This window comes from Falco naumanni, chromosome 3, assembly GCF_017639655.2.
Source record: "Falco naumanni isolate bFalNau1 chromosome 3, bFalNau1.pat, whole genome shotgun sequence".
Lineage (NCBI taxonomy): Eukaryota > Metazoa > Chordata > Aves > Falconiformes > Falconidae > Falco > Falco naumanni.
The window spans coordinates 38,287,973-38,305,718 of record NC_054056.1 but is presented as its reverse complement, the minus strand read 5'-3'; the positions used below and the strand labels follow the sequence as shown (position 1 = coordinate 38,305,718).

The 17,746-nt window shown below is 43.3% G+C and overlaps 1 protein-coding gene across 1 annotated transcript in view; it reads right to left on the bottom strand.

Annotated features, from left to right (window-relative positions):
* Nucleotides 1-17,240, bottom strand: part of LOC121084858 (death associated protein) — a 56,725-nt gene extending 39,485 nt beyond the window's left edge. Inside the window, exons 1-2 of the mRNA XM_040586850.1 lie at nt 17,077-17,240; nt 10,329-10,425 (exon numbers count right to left, since the gene is read on the bottom strand). Coding sequence (XP_040442784.1) covers nt 10,329-10,425; nt 17,077-17,131 — 152 coding nt within the window. The 5' untranslated portion in view covers nt 17,132-17,240. The remainder of the gene's footprint in view (nt 1-10,328; nt 10,426-17,076) is intronic.
* Nucleotides 17,241-17,746: the final 506 nt, after the last annotated feature.

Genomic DNA, 17,746 nt, shown 5'->3' with positions numbered 1-17,746 from the left:
CGAGCAGCTGTCTTCCCTTTCCTCCTCCTGTTGGTGGGGAAGAACAGTGTGCATCAACTTAGTGAATTTCCTCTTCCCAGTAAAAGGTACTAAGACCTGAAAGAATTTTCAAAGCAGTAAAACAATCCCCTCCCTCCCCCCCCCCCCCCAGAAAAAAAAAATACCTTCTAGCCTATTTGGTATGCACAGATTTCAAAAAAATGGCAACAAGCCCCTCATTAAACTGAATTATCATGGGATACAGCAGGAGACACTCTTGACAATCAGAAACTGGAATAGCCAGGCAAAAATGGCACATCACTGCTTTAAAACATATACGATTACTATAACGTACCTATTTCTGTTAGAACTACACAGCTCCTAAACACCATTTGTGTTTATTTCTCAGTCCAACACAGAAAATATGGAAGAGCCAATTCCCAACCATCAGACCGGCTAAGCTGTTAGTCAGCTCTGCATAGAAGGAAACCATACACAGAGGTTGAGGTCAGTATTTGAACTCTTTTCAGAAAATAAGAGGTGACTTCAGGAAAATATAACAGGAAGAGGACAACTGGCAACCACTAACTAATACAGAAATAACTTCAAGGGTAAGACACAGCATGAAATAAAAACATGAAGACTGGGAAACAAGGTGTCATAAAGGGGGATGCTCCAAAGCACGGCAACAGGAATAAAAAAAAAATATCAGCAGGACTACAAGTTTTCTGTAACTTGTAACAAGAGATGAAGGAAAAAATGTAGTATTAGCTCCAAAGCCATGTAGAGGTCATTGAAAACATCCCAATACAGGGAAAGAACCAGAACAGCTACTGTTACCAGCCCGAATGCCTATGTTTGGAGAAAACGGCAGAACACAAAGCTCCACTCCTCAGAAGCTTTTGAGGTTCTGGCATTTTCTTTCCCCATTGTAAACTGGAACAAGAATAGTATCTTTCAAACACACCAGTAGAAACAGAACTCTGTAATGTCTCAAAACAGGAAATTAATTCTACAGCAGTTTTCAAAACAATAAATAAGAATTTTAAATTTCATTTAGTCAAATGCCTTCTAAATAGCCTTATGTGGAAGAATCCATGGTAATGTTATTAGTGTCACTGTTGATATAAAACAGCATACACATAGCTATATACACTTTCCCCATAGAATCACAAGTTAGCATGATCCCAGAAATAAAAAAGAATCACAGAAATGCGATTCAAAACCAGCTCCTCTTTGAACACATTCACAGCCCCAGGCTCACCATGTTATATATATTCTAAGGAATGAGTCCCAGAGAAACTGAAACTCATCAGAACTAAGATTTGTGTGAACATTGCTAAAGTATTTTTTACTAATCGCCATTTATTTAACAGGATGACTGTGACCAAGATGCAATTATTGAAATGCTACAATTAAATCAGAAGACAGCAAGCCTACTGCAACAAACACTTTCGCATCAAGTAATGTGCTACAATGAACAGCTCTATCAACTGCTACAGCAGACTAAACAGAACGGTGATGATATGATAAATGTTTACAGTGTTGTCTTTAATTACCTCTTGTTTATCTCCTGCTTCTAGTACCAGTGTCCTGGGCACAGCTGAGTGAAATTCCCTTCTATCTGGCCCACTGACAGTTAACAAATGAGAATTCTAAGTTTATTTTAATATTAAACTGCTTCAAAGTTCAGTGCCTGATGCAGCTGAGGCAGAAGAAACTTAAAGGAGAGGAAGGTGCTACTTAAAAAAACTAGATGCTCATCCTTGGCACACATGGTGTCAATCTCACACACCTCCTACTCATTTTCAGCTCATGGTGACTTCACTTCAAACATAGGGGGTTTTATTCTAAATAAACGAGTAGCATCTGGTCCTCTGGCAGCTTTTTCTAGTAGAAATTCATACCTTTAGCTTTAGAAATGCTCACAATGTTGCTGAACATTTGAATAATAGAGATTTGGGCTTTGCTGGCATAATGAAAAGGATTTGATATTACTTTTGAGTTTGGAAATTTTTGTGCTTTATAATGGCTATGTAATACCTGTTTCAATACTGTCTGTACCTTCAAACTGGCATGGTAACCATGCATTCCAGTATTTCAGAAAGGCACCAAGGGAAAAGCACAAAGCAAAATGTCACCATTTAAGATATTAGCTTATGATATTTTACTGCTCCGTACAGTTGCAGAACACCATGCTAAGCTGTGCCACTCACGAGATACTACTTCGTATCCACTTTCCTCTTTGTGTATGACTAAGCTTTTCACACTTTCCTCATCACACAGAATACAAGACTTCCATTCTTTTAAAATCTTACTCTTACACCAGCTTGGCTGACAATTCAACTCAGCTTCCCAGCTAATTTCATAAGACAGCATATGTTTCCTGGGACGAAACCCAGCTCTTGCTGAGCTGGATGGTGTTATCTTCTACTCATTTGGGGGGTGGGGAGGTTGGGCGCAGAAATATCAGACCTTTTTTAGTTCTTTCACACATGCACACAGTATTTCAGGAATATGAAAAGAGCTATCTGTACCATTTCATAACTGGCACTTACAGTGAGGGATTTATCAACTTACTGCTTCAATCATCAGGAAATACTGGAAGCATGAAACAATCTTTCAGAAGACTCGCATCTTCCTGTATGAGAATGCTTCATTCATAATCCTGTCTAGGTTTTTCCTCCATTCCCTGCATTCACAGATATTTTCACTTCTTAAATGGATATATTCACAGCCTCTTTCCTTGCCTTACAGTAGTTCTGCATTTAAGAATCACTATTATATATTCTGTTCTCTGTAATTCTAGTTACATCTATAACTGCATATGCATTTGATATGGTTCAACACAGGTCAGCAATTACTTTGCTGCTTCTCCAAGTAACTGGTCATATGCAGAAGATATTGTCCTGAAAAATCAAATTAAAATTGCCAGTACTGGGGGTGGTGTGTGTGTGTTATATAATTCAATTATGCATAAATAAATGTCTACTAATAGTAAAAACTACACAAAAGATTAAGACACGAAGGTTAATAACGAGGTGGGAAAATGCATAGGAGGCAATATTACTTATATAAAGACGACTACTGTGACACTGTTAAGCTATTCCCCTACCTGTGAAGTGAATTTAAGTCCAAAATAACAAAGACAAGAAGAAAAAAAAAAAGGCAGCAAGCACAGAATCTTTTTGGAAATTAAAGATATTTTGAAGAAGGTAGGAAGCTATTCCCCTCATTGCACTATGCTCTGCATTCTGCTTAATAATATTACAAAATTACAGTTGTTAATTTTTTTCACAGGTCTTTTGCCAGCAGAACATCCTTTTAGCCTTTGGAATATTTAACCAAGTAAAGAAGAAGTTACAGTTACACAACACTGTAGTGTGACAGAGGGATAATGGCCAATACGTGCTGCAGTTTGCATCTTTCCCAGAAACTGCAAGCATGGTATTCACAGCCAGGTTGCTTTTTCATTGCACTTCCCCCAGACATTTCATCCTCTAAGGCCAACTACCTCCAAAGCTCCACATCCGAGTAATAAGAGCTCAAAGGCCAAAGACATGAATCAAATCCCTCAAGAATTGTATCAGTTATATCCATACATTTAACAGAGTTGTCAAGCATAAAATGGCAATATATGGTCTGTGAACATAATCTTTGCGTAAAGACACATCAGCTCACAGAGGTAACAGAATGAGGCCCCCAAAAGATGGAAAAAAAGACATAGAGAAGTGATGGAAGAAATGTGAATTCTGTCAAAGAGGAACATCTGGGTGCTTATGATAGACACTTCTATCAGCTCCCTCCTACAGAGCTGCCTCCACTGGCACAATAGCCCAAGCGACCTTTGAAGCCAATGATCAGGTGGCTCTGCTGCCAGAAAGAGAGACACAGCCAGTCCTTCAACCACCAAAGCTGCACGCTCCCTTTCTAAAAAAACTTAAGCAGACGATGTCGCAGCCTACCTGTCCTGACCTGTCTCTCTTTCTTTTTACCTTAAATATTCACCATGCCAAGTCAACAACTGCTTATTTTGCCAATACTTTGGGTTTATAGATGATGAACACAAATAAAGAGGTCTTTTTTCAACTTTGTGTTGGTGAGCTACATAGAAGAAACACTGATGGGCTAGTCATACTGAGTACTTACGAAGTACAATGCTACCTGTTCATGCGGGTTTGGTTTTCCTGTTTAACAAGCTGTAAAGTTTTGGGTGTGGTTTTGTTTTTTTTTTTGCTTAAAACTTCCAATATTTCCCTTTTTCAAACACCTGTTAACCCTACAACAGACATTAGAGCTAACTGAAACATTTTCATCCATGACAGAACTACCTCCTCCTACAGCACCTGCGTGCCAGCGAGCCAAACATCAGACATCATTTCCCAGGTGGCAGCTGTTCTGAAAGTTAAAGGATCAGGACCTGAACCCTACAGTTTCTGCCCTGGCTAAATAACAAGAACAACAATGTGAAACATAAGGAATAGAAATAGTTTCAAAGCACTTCCATATGTAGGGTGTAAACAAACATACAAACCTGCTCTAATGGCTTAGTAGTATAATCTACTTTATATTTTTGAAATTCTGTCAGAAGTTCAGACAACAAGGGTCATTAAAAGGCAAAAATTAAATACATTTCAGTGACAGCAGAACCTTCAGTGGCAAATGAAAAACAGAAATAATGCCTGTCACTTATTTCTTGTCAGTTGCAACAGAGCAAAGTGAGGGAAAGCAAAAACAAATTTACTCTTGAACTAAAGTATGTATCTGCAGCCTAAATTTTTGAGATTTCCACCACACTTCTAAAAGAAAAAAAGCAGGTGCAGCTTAACTAGCATACTCACACTTAACAAGTAACATGGAGGGAGATACCTGAAGGGTAACAAGGGCCTTCGACAACAACTCTCTCAGCATGTAACTGAGTAAGTACTGAGACCAGCTCTTTGACATATGGACACTCATGTTTCATTAGCATCATTTTGCTTTTGAGTCACAACACTCTAAACTATCCTCTTAATATTTTTTCTTTTGCCCAATGCTAAGGCCAATATCCACATCCTAGACTGAATTAAAATCCAGGCTGCATAATTTATTCTTTCCAGAGCTAACAGGGAAGTCAGACATAATGCCGGCTTCACAATCTCCAGGTAAGTTTAAGGTACAAAACACAATTTACATACATATACTGAGAAACCACTCTACTACATTTATATTCAGTAATTAAGTCACTGTAATTACCCACTTTGTTTCAGAAATACAACAGAAGAGAACAAAAGTCTTTAGACATGAAAGCCTCTGCAGTTTACCCTGTTAAAGTGAGCCAGATATCTGCTTTAAATATTTTTTTTTAAATCCAGATGCTGATATGCGATTATAGCTTCTGCTTCTTGAGGTCCCTGAGTGACAATTAATGAAGCTCTTGTGCAAAACTGAGCAAGCAGCTCTCACATCAAATTATCTGTCTTTCAGGAGTATTTATTATGGCTAGAGTCAGATGCTGGCAGAGGAGCGCACACGATACTGCACATCTCAGTTAAACATGCATTAATGGGCTTCTAATAAAACCCAGAACTATTTATTCCAAACATTTTCTGTGATAACATACAGCCCTGAAAAATGATGGTTTCTATTCATAAGCCTACTTCTAATTCTGTTTCACCTTCATCTAGCATCGCAAAAAAAAAAACCCCACTTTCTGGCAGCAATCAGTATGACTGCCTATCAATCAAAACTGCAACCATATCTAAAAACCGAATCAACACAAGTCTTAAGCAATTACAGAAACATAAAAAAACCAATAACAGATCAGACCAGAAGCTCATCCAGCTAGTATCCTATCTCCAACCAGGCTGATCACAACCAGTTGTCTTGAAGAACATGAGGGCTGAGGACCCCACCTTATAATCAAGTTTATTGTTGGCATCTTGACCCCAGTGGTGCCACTCTTGTTTTTTAGTTCACCTAAACCAAATGGTGCAACCCCTCCCTCCCTTCACTGAGTCTTCTCCATATAATTATATCCAGCCATTCCTCTAAGTAAAACTGTATTTATATCAGACATACAAAATTCTTTCCATTACCACTCAAAGCTGAGAACTGCTTTGTAGGAAAAGTTTGAATTTGTGTAAAATCATCTTACCACACATTGTTTTAAGGGATCACAAATCACCATCATGACATGTCAGCCTACCATTTCATGAAATGGTAGGTTGTCACTACAGTTTTATCTTAGGAAACAGAACTGAATAAAGTACTTTGCAGAGTAAATTACAGTAACTGGATTGCAAGTTGCTGAACAACAGAGACAAACGTCAAAGAAGATATACCTGGTGAATCACCTTTACAACAGCACAGCTGGCTACTTCAGGGGTGTCTACCTGTATCAGCTTTGTTTACATTAAGACTAGAAACACTGACCCACTGTCTTTTTCTACAAGCAGGCTGCAAAACCAATGCCAGCTGTCTCCAAACCACAAACACTTCTACGAATTCCAGCTGAAAGCTTACTTGCAGAGCAGCTGCTCAAATTTGTGCCATCGTGAGGAGGAAATGCTCTTGTAGCACCAAGTTCCCCTCAAAGCACCCAGGGAACTCCAGAAAGCTCAAAATCTTCTGCCTCAATTTACTACCAATTCCACTAATCTGTCCTCAGCTGCAATGAGATTAAAATAATCACTCAATTATCCTGGCCTCCCTCTTCACACACTGACACACAAATTACTCTTCCCTGTTTTATTATTTTCTCTCACCTCATTCTCAGCTTCCCCTATCACCTGATACAAACTGCCTGAAGGGCTGTTTGCTTCTTTTGACTTTGAGATGCAATAGGGACTAGAGATTGCATCATATCAGTGATACTACCTTAAAATGGCAAAGACTAAAAACGTGAAAGTTAAAAACACAGATGCCTCTGCTTAGCGAAGGAACATAAAATACCAGCTAGCAAAACCCAAAAAGTACATATATATTGGTGTCAGAAAAAGCACCAGAATGCTAGTGGCCTCTTCTCCCCCCTCCTCATAAACATCTCCTGATAAACCTCCCTCTGCAAGTGTCAGAAATCCAAGTGGTTTAGAAGGACACTGTGAATCACAGGAGCAGACAGGAACTCCAGGGGACTGCACCTCCCAGCACAAAAGCAGCTGACATGCTGCAAACAAAATTTAATTCTGACAAACAACAACTTTATATACTGTGGCCTGTGGAGTTTGTTTATTCTGTTATGGCTAAATAACTTTTTGCTCACATCTAAAGCTTGTACAGCCACCGGAGCTATATACACCACAAGTATTTCCACAGGAGCCTACAAAAGGCACACTAAACCCTTTTCCTCACGGACACAAAGGTTTCCCAGTTCTACCAGGAAAACAACTTCTCCCAGCCTTGTAAACCATCTTACAGTTTTGTTTTATAATTCATTCTAGTTCCCATCTATGTTCCTCATGTCCCTCCTGCCTCTTTCTCAAGAAAAAGAGGCTCAGGGAAGAATTTACCACACTCTACAGCTACCTGAAAGAAGGTTGTACCGAGGTAGGGGTCAGTCTTCTCCCAAGAAACAGAACAAGAGGAAATGGCCTCAGATTGTGCCGGGGGGATTTAGATTGGATATCAGGAAAAATTTCTTCATCAAAAGGGTTGTTAAGCATTGGAGCATGCCACCCAGGGAAGTGATCGAGTTGCCATCCCGGAGGTATCTAAAAAGATGGGTAGATGTGGCACTTAGGGGCATGGTTTAGTGGTACACTTGGCAGTGTTTGTTTTACAGCTGGCCTTGGAAAAGACCTTTAAGATCATCAATCTAAATGATTCTATGATTCTAAGAGGGTTAAATCAAAGAAACAAAAAGTTCAGATCAATGCTTTTTGTATTAATATACAGGCTTGCAAATAACTGTATGCTCAAGTGCCTAATACAGACCGACAACGTATCCTCTACAAGAAAGCCAAAGTGAGGAGCAGTCTCTAAGTCCGTATTTTGACAATAAACTGATCAGGTGGCCGAGGCAATGGATTTTAAGAGGTGCAATATCTAACTATTTCCCAGTTAGTAAGGTAGCTCTAGAGCTCATTAAACTTTCTTCTCTGACTTTAAAGCATAAAAATTGCTCATGGACCTGCTTTACAACATTAATATACAGTGCCTACTTGTTAGCATCTTAAGATCAGGCATGCCTTTCCCCTCCCGATCGTTCTGCTGGCCAGGCTTTGTTTTGCATCGCGGATTGGTTTCAGGGCACCTGACCTGGATTCCCTCAGATGACGCTGAACTGAACATGCAGTTCAAGGCGACACCTAACACATGCCAGCTAGGACTGGTCCTTCAGTCCAGAACACCACATTAAGTAATCTCCAAAACACATGCCCTGTGAACATGAAGTCCTCAGCACCAACTGTTTCCCCCTGCAGATCTGCTTCCACTGTGCCACAGCACTGGCTAAAGCAGACACAGCCACAAATACCAGGTTAAATTTTAACTTCTCCCTACGCTACTTGAGTGAGAGGGGAAAATTTGATAAAGCAGATAGCTGTATTTTAACAGAGGTTTAGATTGGTGAGCAGGCACAAGAAGTCTTCTCATTTGGATCCTAGGATTCCCTTGCCAGGAGGTTGGCATGCCAAGGAAATGTAAGAATAAGAAGGTATATAACACCATACTGGGCCTGGCTGAGATGGAGTTAATTTTCCTCATAGTGCTGTGCTTTGTACTGGTAGCTAGAAAGGCGCTGGTAACACACCAGTGTAATGGCTACTGCTGAGCAGCGCTCACACAGCACCAGGGCTGTCTCTCCAACATTCCCCCACCTCATCAGTAGGCTGGGGGTAGACAAGATCTCGGGAGGGGACACAGCCAGGACAGCTGACCCAAAGTGACCAAAGGGGTATTCCACACCATATGACATCTGCTCAGCAATAGAAGCTAAGAGAAAGGAGAAGAGAGGGCATTCATTATTAAGGCGTTTTGTCTTCCAGAGCAACCGCTACACGTACTGAAGCCCTGCTTCTTGGGAAGTTACTAGACATCACCTGCTGATGGGAAATAGAGACTAAATCTTTTGTTTTCCTTTGCTTCTGCACATAGCTTTTGCTACTGCTTTATTAAACTGCCTTTATCTTGACCCAGAAGTTTTTTCCATCTTATTTTCTCCCTCCTGTCCTGCTGAGGAGTAGAGTGATATAGCGGCTTGGTGGGCAACTGGCAAAGAGCCAAGGTCAACCCACCACGAACCCACCTCAAATAAAAGGATGTATTCCCAGGCAAAGCTGAAATTAACCACAAGACAAGATTCGTTCCTTTGGACAAAACTTGACTCCAGTACAGACTCTGTTCCTGCTTATGTGCCGCTGAACAGAAATACAAGATGACTGACTTTGTTAATACAGAAATGCATAAAGTTCAATTTTCCTACCTTTCACTTGAACATATTAATTAAAATTACTTTTGCCTTCTCGTAAGTATCTCCTATTCAAGTTGTGATTTAATAAACACACTTGTTCTTATTTATGCAGACATTTTCACAATTCTTATTTATTACTATTGTTTTGCACATAAAATAAACATCATATAAGCCAGTCTGCTTGCCAAAGCACAAGAATGGCTCTGGGTTTTTTTTGCCTTGAGCAAATAGCAAGAACATGCAGCAAGCTAGTACATAAAGATTTCAGGTAAATGTCTTGGTGACAAAGAAAAACAACTAGCCAAGGAAAGCAGCACAAAACCAGTTGGCTTTTGTATGAACAGAAATACAGCAACAGTCCACTGAACCTCCCTGCTTTCATTTCTACATAGCAGTTACCTGATAAATCTAGTTAAACCTGCTAAGTAACTGCTGTCTTTGTATCCTCCACCACTGAAACTGCTAGATTCCCACCTAAAAAAAAAGCAGATAATATTAACTGCATTTATTTTTACTTGTCTTTTAAAAAGCACCATGTTATCATGTTGTCAAATATGTCACAGAGAAAGGAATATGGACCAAGCACACAGCAAGACCACCTCATACACAGACTGACAACCTAATGTTTGCATCCAAATGTGTCTAGCCTCTATTCTTCTGCAGATTCTGAAATAATGTTTAGAGATCTTAGGAAGGCTGATGTTTTACTTTAACCGTACTGTTTTTCTTTAACCTTCTCTTACCTAACAGGACCATTTAGAGGAGGGTCAGCAAGCTAAAAACTGCCATATTCCCCAGTTCTCCTGAAGGAGCATGTAACTTGCTACTGCTTTAAATCAGTTTTATGATACAAAACCAACTGTATCTTTGCTTTGTTATCCACAAGGCAAAACAAACATGATAAGGTTCAAGGTCACGGAAATTCACCGTAGCACTTGCATCAAATCAAAGGACTCACCTGCTCGTTTCCCAGTCTTGGTCATCCTTATCTTTTTCTTCTTTGGCATCAGAATTGTGTGGGTGTTTCTGCACAATCCGCATCCCACCAGCTTTCACTGGAATGGAAATAAAAGACATGACAAATCTCAGTCAAATCAGCATAAGTGAAGAACTTCTTAAGGATGAGGGGCCCGTTCCCTCCCCCTCCTCCCTCCCAATATTTTGCATAGTAGTTTAATAGTAATCACAGTTTGAAAAAAGGGCCCAAAGTGTTTAAAAGTGGCAACTCTGAGGAACAGCTACTTCAGGATTGCATCTGCCCTTCTCTTTCACATCATGCCATCTTTGCTCATCATGAGAAGCTGCAGCTCTTTTTACCACCTGCTTCCAATACCATTTTAGAAAACTCAACTCTGTTTTAACTTTCCCCCCACCCCTACTAACTTGCAGCCATCAGAAGAAGAAAGGGAGGCGATGGCTTGCATAACACTACACAAAAAGCCACAAACATGAATGTTAAATACTCCCACAAAACAGGAAGGGCTGAAGAACCTTTCCTGTCATTTCAACTTAAAAACTACAGCTATAATAATAAGATTTATACAAAATAGTTCTTCACGAACAGTATAACAAAAAGCAATGTTTAGGAGGACTGTAAACTTGCATTTAGAATAGAGCTTTTTGTTTTGCAAACCATAAGCATTTACTACATTTCAAATACTTGTCCTTATATTTCAAATTTACCACAAGCAGGTATTTCCATCTACCACATTTCAAATACTTGATTTAGTTTTAGAAATGACACAAATGTGAAAGCATCCCTTTGAAACACAAAACAAGAAGTGAAAGCTAATCCACTTATTTTCATCATTTATCCCCATCAAAGCAAAATATAAAATAGGAACTAAGCCAGGCCTAACACTGCAGCTACTAAGCAGAGCAACAGGCAGGCTGCTTTTGATCTACTTTCTGTTTTAATGTTGTACCGTTTGGTTTTGTTTTGCTTTTTCTTTTTTTCTTTTTGATTCAACTGCTATACATGCTTACAGGACAGCACAGGCTAAGAGGATGCATCTCATTAGCTAATTGGATGGGTTACATTGTCATCAGCAACCACATCAGAAAACCATTATAGCAGTCAGCAGTCAATAAAACCACCTACAGACGCGCTGGTTTGTGTTTCACGTTGCAGCAACACAGTGAGGCTGTGGGCAGCCTTGGCAGAGATGTCACAGCCGGAGCGAGCAGGATGCCAGGGCGGCACAGGGAAGGAGCAGAAAAAGCAGCTTGTCAGCATGGCTGGGGGAAGCTGCACTTCTGACAGCCCTCCCGTGTCCAGTCACCGAGGGCAAGAGGTGCCCCACAGCACCTCACTGCTAATCCCTGAAACCTAGAAACAGGTTTAGTTCTCTGCTCTTAACCCGGACAGCAACAGAATGGATACCCCTGAGCATAAATTTTACAGCCCGAGTGAAAGGAAGCGGTAAAGAGAAAGTGGCTGCCCTAGCAGGCAGTGCCAGCTCTTTGGCCCTGCGATTTTTTAAACAGATTTTAAGCTTTGTGTGGTATTTGAAAGATAAACTTCTGAGTCAATAAAGACAGACAATCAACGGACAAAATCAAAGAATTATCTTTTCAAACCCATCAAAACTATGTCCCCATATCACGTATTTAAAAAAGCCAAACAAAACACTAACCATTTTGTGTTCTTTCTCCAGCATAAAACTTACAATACTTGAGCTGATGAAAAATTATTCACATGGGACAAGAAAAGATAGAAGGGTTAGGCAATAAAGAAAAGTAGTTTTAAAAACGAAACAAAAATTGAAATTCTTATTCATTTTCTTGATGCAAACGCCTTAGAGATGCAAGCTTGTTTGCAAAAGCAAACAACACTCTTGAATTTTGTGTTCTCCTAACACCTCAAAGTGATTGGTATGTTTTATTTACATTAAATTTATAAATTTAACATCATTGCACAATCAGTTCTTACTGGTTCCCATTCAAATTACTTTTTGTTGCTGTCTCCACAGCAATCTGCCAAGTTACAAATAGCACTTCTGCACAATATGTGCACGCTTCCACGTTCTTCAACCATCTAATAAAAACCTAAAGAAAACAATACCCAAAGATTTAGTGCAAATTTAGGTGGTCTAAAAATCTCTCTCCTCCTTGTATATCATGAGGCCACCAGCCACTTGTTTTCTCTTTATCACTGGCAAAGATACACAGCTAACACATTCAAATCTGTCTCCAGGGAGAATTAACAGGGATTAAAAAGCAAAACCCAAGATAATTAAAAGGTATTAAATGCAGTAATTTAGTAATTTTTATAATCTGATTTTTTGCACTAATATCAACAGGCATAGCACAGACAGTTAAAAGTACACTGGTGCACAAAAGCCTTCAGTAATTCAGGGTTACTGTGCAGATCTGGGAAACGAAAAGAACAATCCAGCGAACAACTGCAGTGATAACATATTTCTGAGACCAAACATTAAATAATTAGATCAGCATCCTGTATATATAGGTGGTGTACATCTCTGCCACCCATGACACAGCACGATCATACCCAATCTAGTTTCACAAGATTTAGCTTAAGAAGAGTAACACCCTTGTGACATAATTCACCTTCCTTTTCAGAAGGTTTCAATCAAGCTCCACAACCTGAGGGTTAGCGAGAAGAAATGGTGATTACATCCATCAAGCTATAGAAAAAAATCCATTTGTGAGATTTTCTTGGGACTTAACAAGGATTCATCTGTTTCTTACTTGCCTAGCATTCAATACGTAATTTGACAGATGCTTACCACTGTGATTTTGTCATTTAAAAGTCATTCTTAAAAGACTAAGGGCTCAGATTTCCTTATAGTAAATCCTGCACAGACCAGAGAGTGGATTTAAGTAACTGATAAACCACCTTTCAGAAAACTGCGAGAAACCAGTGCCCAGAAGAGGACTGTGTCAACGACTCCATGCCGGGACTAGGAAGGAAGCGGTCCCCATGCCCGAGAGGGAGCTCCGGCTGCAGCTGCTCTGTAGAGGCCAGGGGGAACCTGTGCTAAGGCAGGAAGGGACTGGGAGACTGGGAACGGCTCCCGTGATGGTGATGGCCAACAGGCCACTAGCTTCTGAAGCATGGAATAAAGATGGGATCACCTGCCAGCATGCTCCAAGAACAGCAACAGCACAAGTCTGTTTGCCCCACTGCCAGGTAAGAGTCAAGTTTGGGATTTTAATTATTATCCATCGTGTTTTACTCTCGAGCGGCAGACGGGGCTGTCTTGTTTGCCCTGTGAACACCAGCCTGTGGTGTTCTTAGGGGTACGACTGACCACTCCTTCTGGAGATGCATTAAACAAGTGTGTTAATTACTACTCAAGATGACCTGGAGTCGGGAAACATTCTCAGTCTATTTACCTACCCTCCCCCTGGCTCTACCATGCTTCTTTCAGATTCCTCCCAGTTTCTGAGACTGAGTTCTGACGCAAACCCCACCGTGTTGCAGCAAGCACCCAGTACCTAGCAAAGCACCACAGCTCAGCAACGTCATCTCACTCAGGCTGCAGACCCGAGGCAATCCTTCCTGGGAAACCTTCCATCTCAACCCAAATTGCCTGCTGGTCACAGCAACGGGACAGGAACTTTTAGAAACCCAAAGTATGATCAACAGCTTTAGCAGCTTCCCATTTTCCTCTAGTATGGTATTAAGAAATACGTTTTATGTTAATATTTATGTACCATATAGTAACAGGTTCCATTATATCGGTAAGACATATGAAAAGCCAGGACCGAGGGAAACACAAAACAAGCTGTTCTGCAAACTTAAAGCAGCAACAGTGTCTGACAAAAGAACAGAAGTAAGAGTTATTGTATACCTCCATTTCGCACAAATCTTGGCTCAGAGCTGTTATTTTTATAATGCAGGAAAAGCATGTGGCTATTTTCATGAACCTACTGCAAAGCTTCATAAACAAACTATTAACACAATCACCTTGCTTTATTCCTCCATAGTATCTACTAGAAGAAACAAAAAAGCATAACTCTGGAGACCTCTTTTGAGGGAAACTGCGAACTGTACAAACCTACTCAGCAGTGTATTATAGGCGCATTGATCTCACTGACAGATGGGTATTTAATAAAGCTCGAGTGGGGGCCCTCTTAAGTTTCACAAAGGAGTTCAAAGTCACTTCGTACACCCTTTTACCAGCCTGAGGTCTTGAGGTTTCTTTCCCTTTCATTATCCTTTGCCTTTTTAAGTGCTTTTCTTCCCACCCCCCCCATGTGAAAGATCAATGGGGAGAGGAAGCTAACAGACTGCACACAGTCGGTAAGCAAGGGCTAACAGTGCATATGAAAAACAACAAATTTGTCAGTTCTGCTTTAATTTGATGATCCAAATCCTTCCTAGCTTTCACATGTTTAATTCATACTCAGTGGGGTAAGACACATCCATAATTACAGGGAGGGCTCTTTATATAACTGTATGCAGCAAAACCAGAGCTTTTAAACCATTAGGCAAAAAAGATCCCCTATTCACATCTTTGCCTTGCTAGGAACTTGCCTTGTTATTTATGGACACAATTCCACCTGTATTTATATAGTTGCGGGGTGTGTGTGTGTGTGTAATAAAACAGAAGTAAAAAATTCTTAAGGCTTGTTTTCAAACTGCCCTATTGTATTATATTATTATTCAAGTACCTAAACTGGCTTGAGATGGAAGATTAAAACCTAGCTTCAGCCCCTAGAGTGAATATCAACTAGTCAGCACATTTGTTACGCATTTTCCAAGCACTGAAAGACCACAGGACCACTTTCCTCTGCAAACCAGCTAAGAACCAGCTTCTTCCAGAACTGACCTTAAGATACTGTAAAGCATTAGTTTTTTTCTGGCCTCAATGACAGACTTGGTGATCGCTTTCCTTCAAAAGCTGAACTGGTAAATACTCACAAAAATCCACTCAGGGATGCTAATGATCTTAAAAGGCACATACGGGAAAAAAAGTTCTTCAGTTCATATGCGGATGCATGTTTTACAAAGAAAAAACCAGTAATACTAAAATACTCTTGAGAGCAAGGGAAACCTGAACTGTACTAGAGTTATGCTTTTGCACTGTGTATCACTAGCTTCTCACATGGCTGACAGAGGCTCATTTCAGTCTTTAAAAATTTCCACCTGTTTCAAAAGACAGATTTTGAAGCACAACTCTCAACCATGCAACATCAGAAAATAGTCACGAAGCAGCTAAATGAAAATATCCACCATTTACCTTTCATTCCTTTTCCATCGATGTTAACAGCAGGAAGACACAGCTAAGCCAGCCTAAGGTCTTAACCATCCCGCTTACACTGAAGCCAACATTTACCTGACCTCAGGGTGAGCCAGCTTGAGGGGCTATGGCCGCAAAGGCTGTGGACAATGGGAAAGGTGCTTTGGTTTGGGTCCTGAACCAGCTCACCGAGAGGTCAGGTAAGAACTAATGCCATGACAAGGGGGGCTGCAGAACTGGGGTGACTCTGCTCAGCCTAGAGACTGGCTTAACTGTACTGCTGACCTGTACTTGCTGCGCAAAGCCTAGCCAAGCCGGTATTTCTCACTTCTGTTACCTATTTACAGGAATTTCAGGTCCTTTTTATAAAAAAAAAAAAAGCAGAATTCAATTAGAGTTCAAAAACTGTTTTCAACTTTAGCTTTAAATCGTATCAGCTGATTTGAATATAAAACTCACCACCCTGTGATTTAAGAATTTCAGCATTTTTTGACTGTAACACTTAAAAAAAAACCCAAATGAAAAACTATTCCACTAGGAAACACTAGGAGACACATGAAAAGTTGCTGGTGCAGGGACCAAAGTTCCCTTTTTTAGGAAAGCGGTAGTAAAGAAGAAAAAACTAACAGGACGTGAAGGAACAAAACAACTTGGACACTGCGGGTAACCGAACCCCATCAGAAGAGCTGCGGTCACCGGAGAGTGGCTGGTCAGTGCCCCACCGAGGGCGACACGCAGCTCCTACCCCGGGCAAGGCAGCAGCGGGCGGAGGGCGGCGGAGCTGCGCCGCTGGGCTGCCAGCGAGCGGCTGGACCCCCCCGCCCCGCCAGCCTCGCCCCCCGCCCCGCCAGCCGGCGGGCGCACACAGCGCTGTGCCACGCTCGCACCGCAACGCCCGCAGCAACAGCGAGCGTCTGCCCGCCGGCCCCGCGCTGCCCACAGCCTGGGGGGCTCCGTCGCCCACCCGCTTTCACCAGCCCCAGGCGGTGGCTCCGCCGGCCCCCACCCCCTCCTGTCGAGGACGGGGTGGCCTCGCACGGAGGGGCACCGGCGGGGACAGCGCTGCCTCCCGGGGCGCAGGCTGGAGATGCCGAACCGCACGGACACGACGAGCCCGCAAGCGGAGCGTGGCCCCCGCTGCCGGCCAAGGCGACCAGCCGGCGGTGGAAGCCGGGGGAGGGCGAGCGGCTGGCAGGGATGGGGGTACGGCGCCAACCTCCCGGCGCCAGAAAGCCGAACCGGGCGCAGCTGGGGGCGGCGGCGCCCGAGCAGAGAGCACAGGGGAGCCACCCGGGGTCACACACCCGCCGGCAGCGGCGGCGGGACCCGCCCGAGACCACCCTCCTCAGCGCCGGGCAGCCGCCCGCCGGACCTTCGCGGGGAACCGGCGCCCGGCCGGGCTCTCCCGGAGACGCTCGGCTGCCCAGGCCGCCCCGGCCCCCCCGGCCCCAGGGGTGGGAAGAGAAAGAGCGGAGGCACGGGAACCGGCGGCCGTACCAGCAGGAGGGTGTCCGGCCCGCGTCTCTGCTTTCTCTTTGGGAGGCGAAGACATTGTTACTGTGGCAGCGGCCCCGCACCGGGCACCCGCGCCCGACACCGCGCCCCGGCCAGCGCCCAGCCTGCCCTGCGCGGCGCGGGCCCGCTCCCGCCCTGTCAACGTGGCCGCTCGCCGCCGCCGCCAGGACGCGCCCACCGAGGGGCGGCGCCCGGGCCCGCCCGCTGCGCTGCAGCCACCGCCCCTGCGCGGACGTGCCGCCGCCGGCGGGGGGGAGCGGGGCGGGGCCGGGCGGGGCCGGGCTGCGGCGGGGGGGGCCGCCCCGCTTGGGTCAGACGGCGGCTGGCAGCCGGGGCGGGGTGGCACCGCCCGTTCCTGGCGCGGCGCCGGCGGCGTGCTGCCTCGGTCTGTCGCCGTCTCTCGGTTTGTTCACCCGGCGCTTCGGGTTTCTTTAATTTCTCGTTATCCGTTTTACCACTGCTCGGTGTGAAGTCAGCGTTGCGGAACCGCCGCCCCGCTGCAGCCGGCCTTGCCGCTTGGGTCCCCCCCCAGCAACAGGACTTCATCTCACTGGGTGGCACCGGCTCCCGCAGCCGGCTGCCTTTCACCCCGTTCCGGTAGCACAGGCAATCCGGGAGGGCGACACGCCGTTTTGTCGAATTGCTGCGAGGA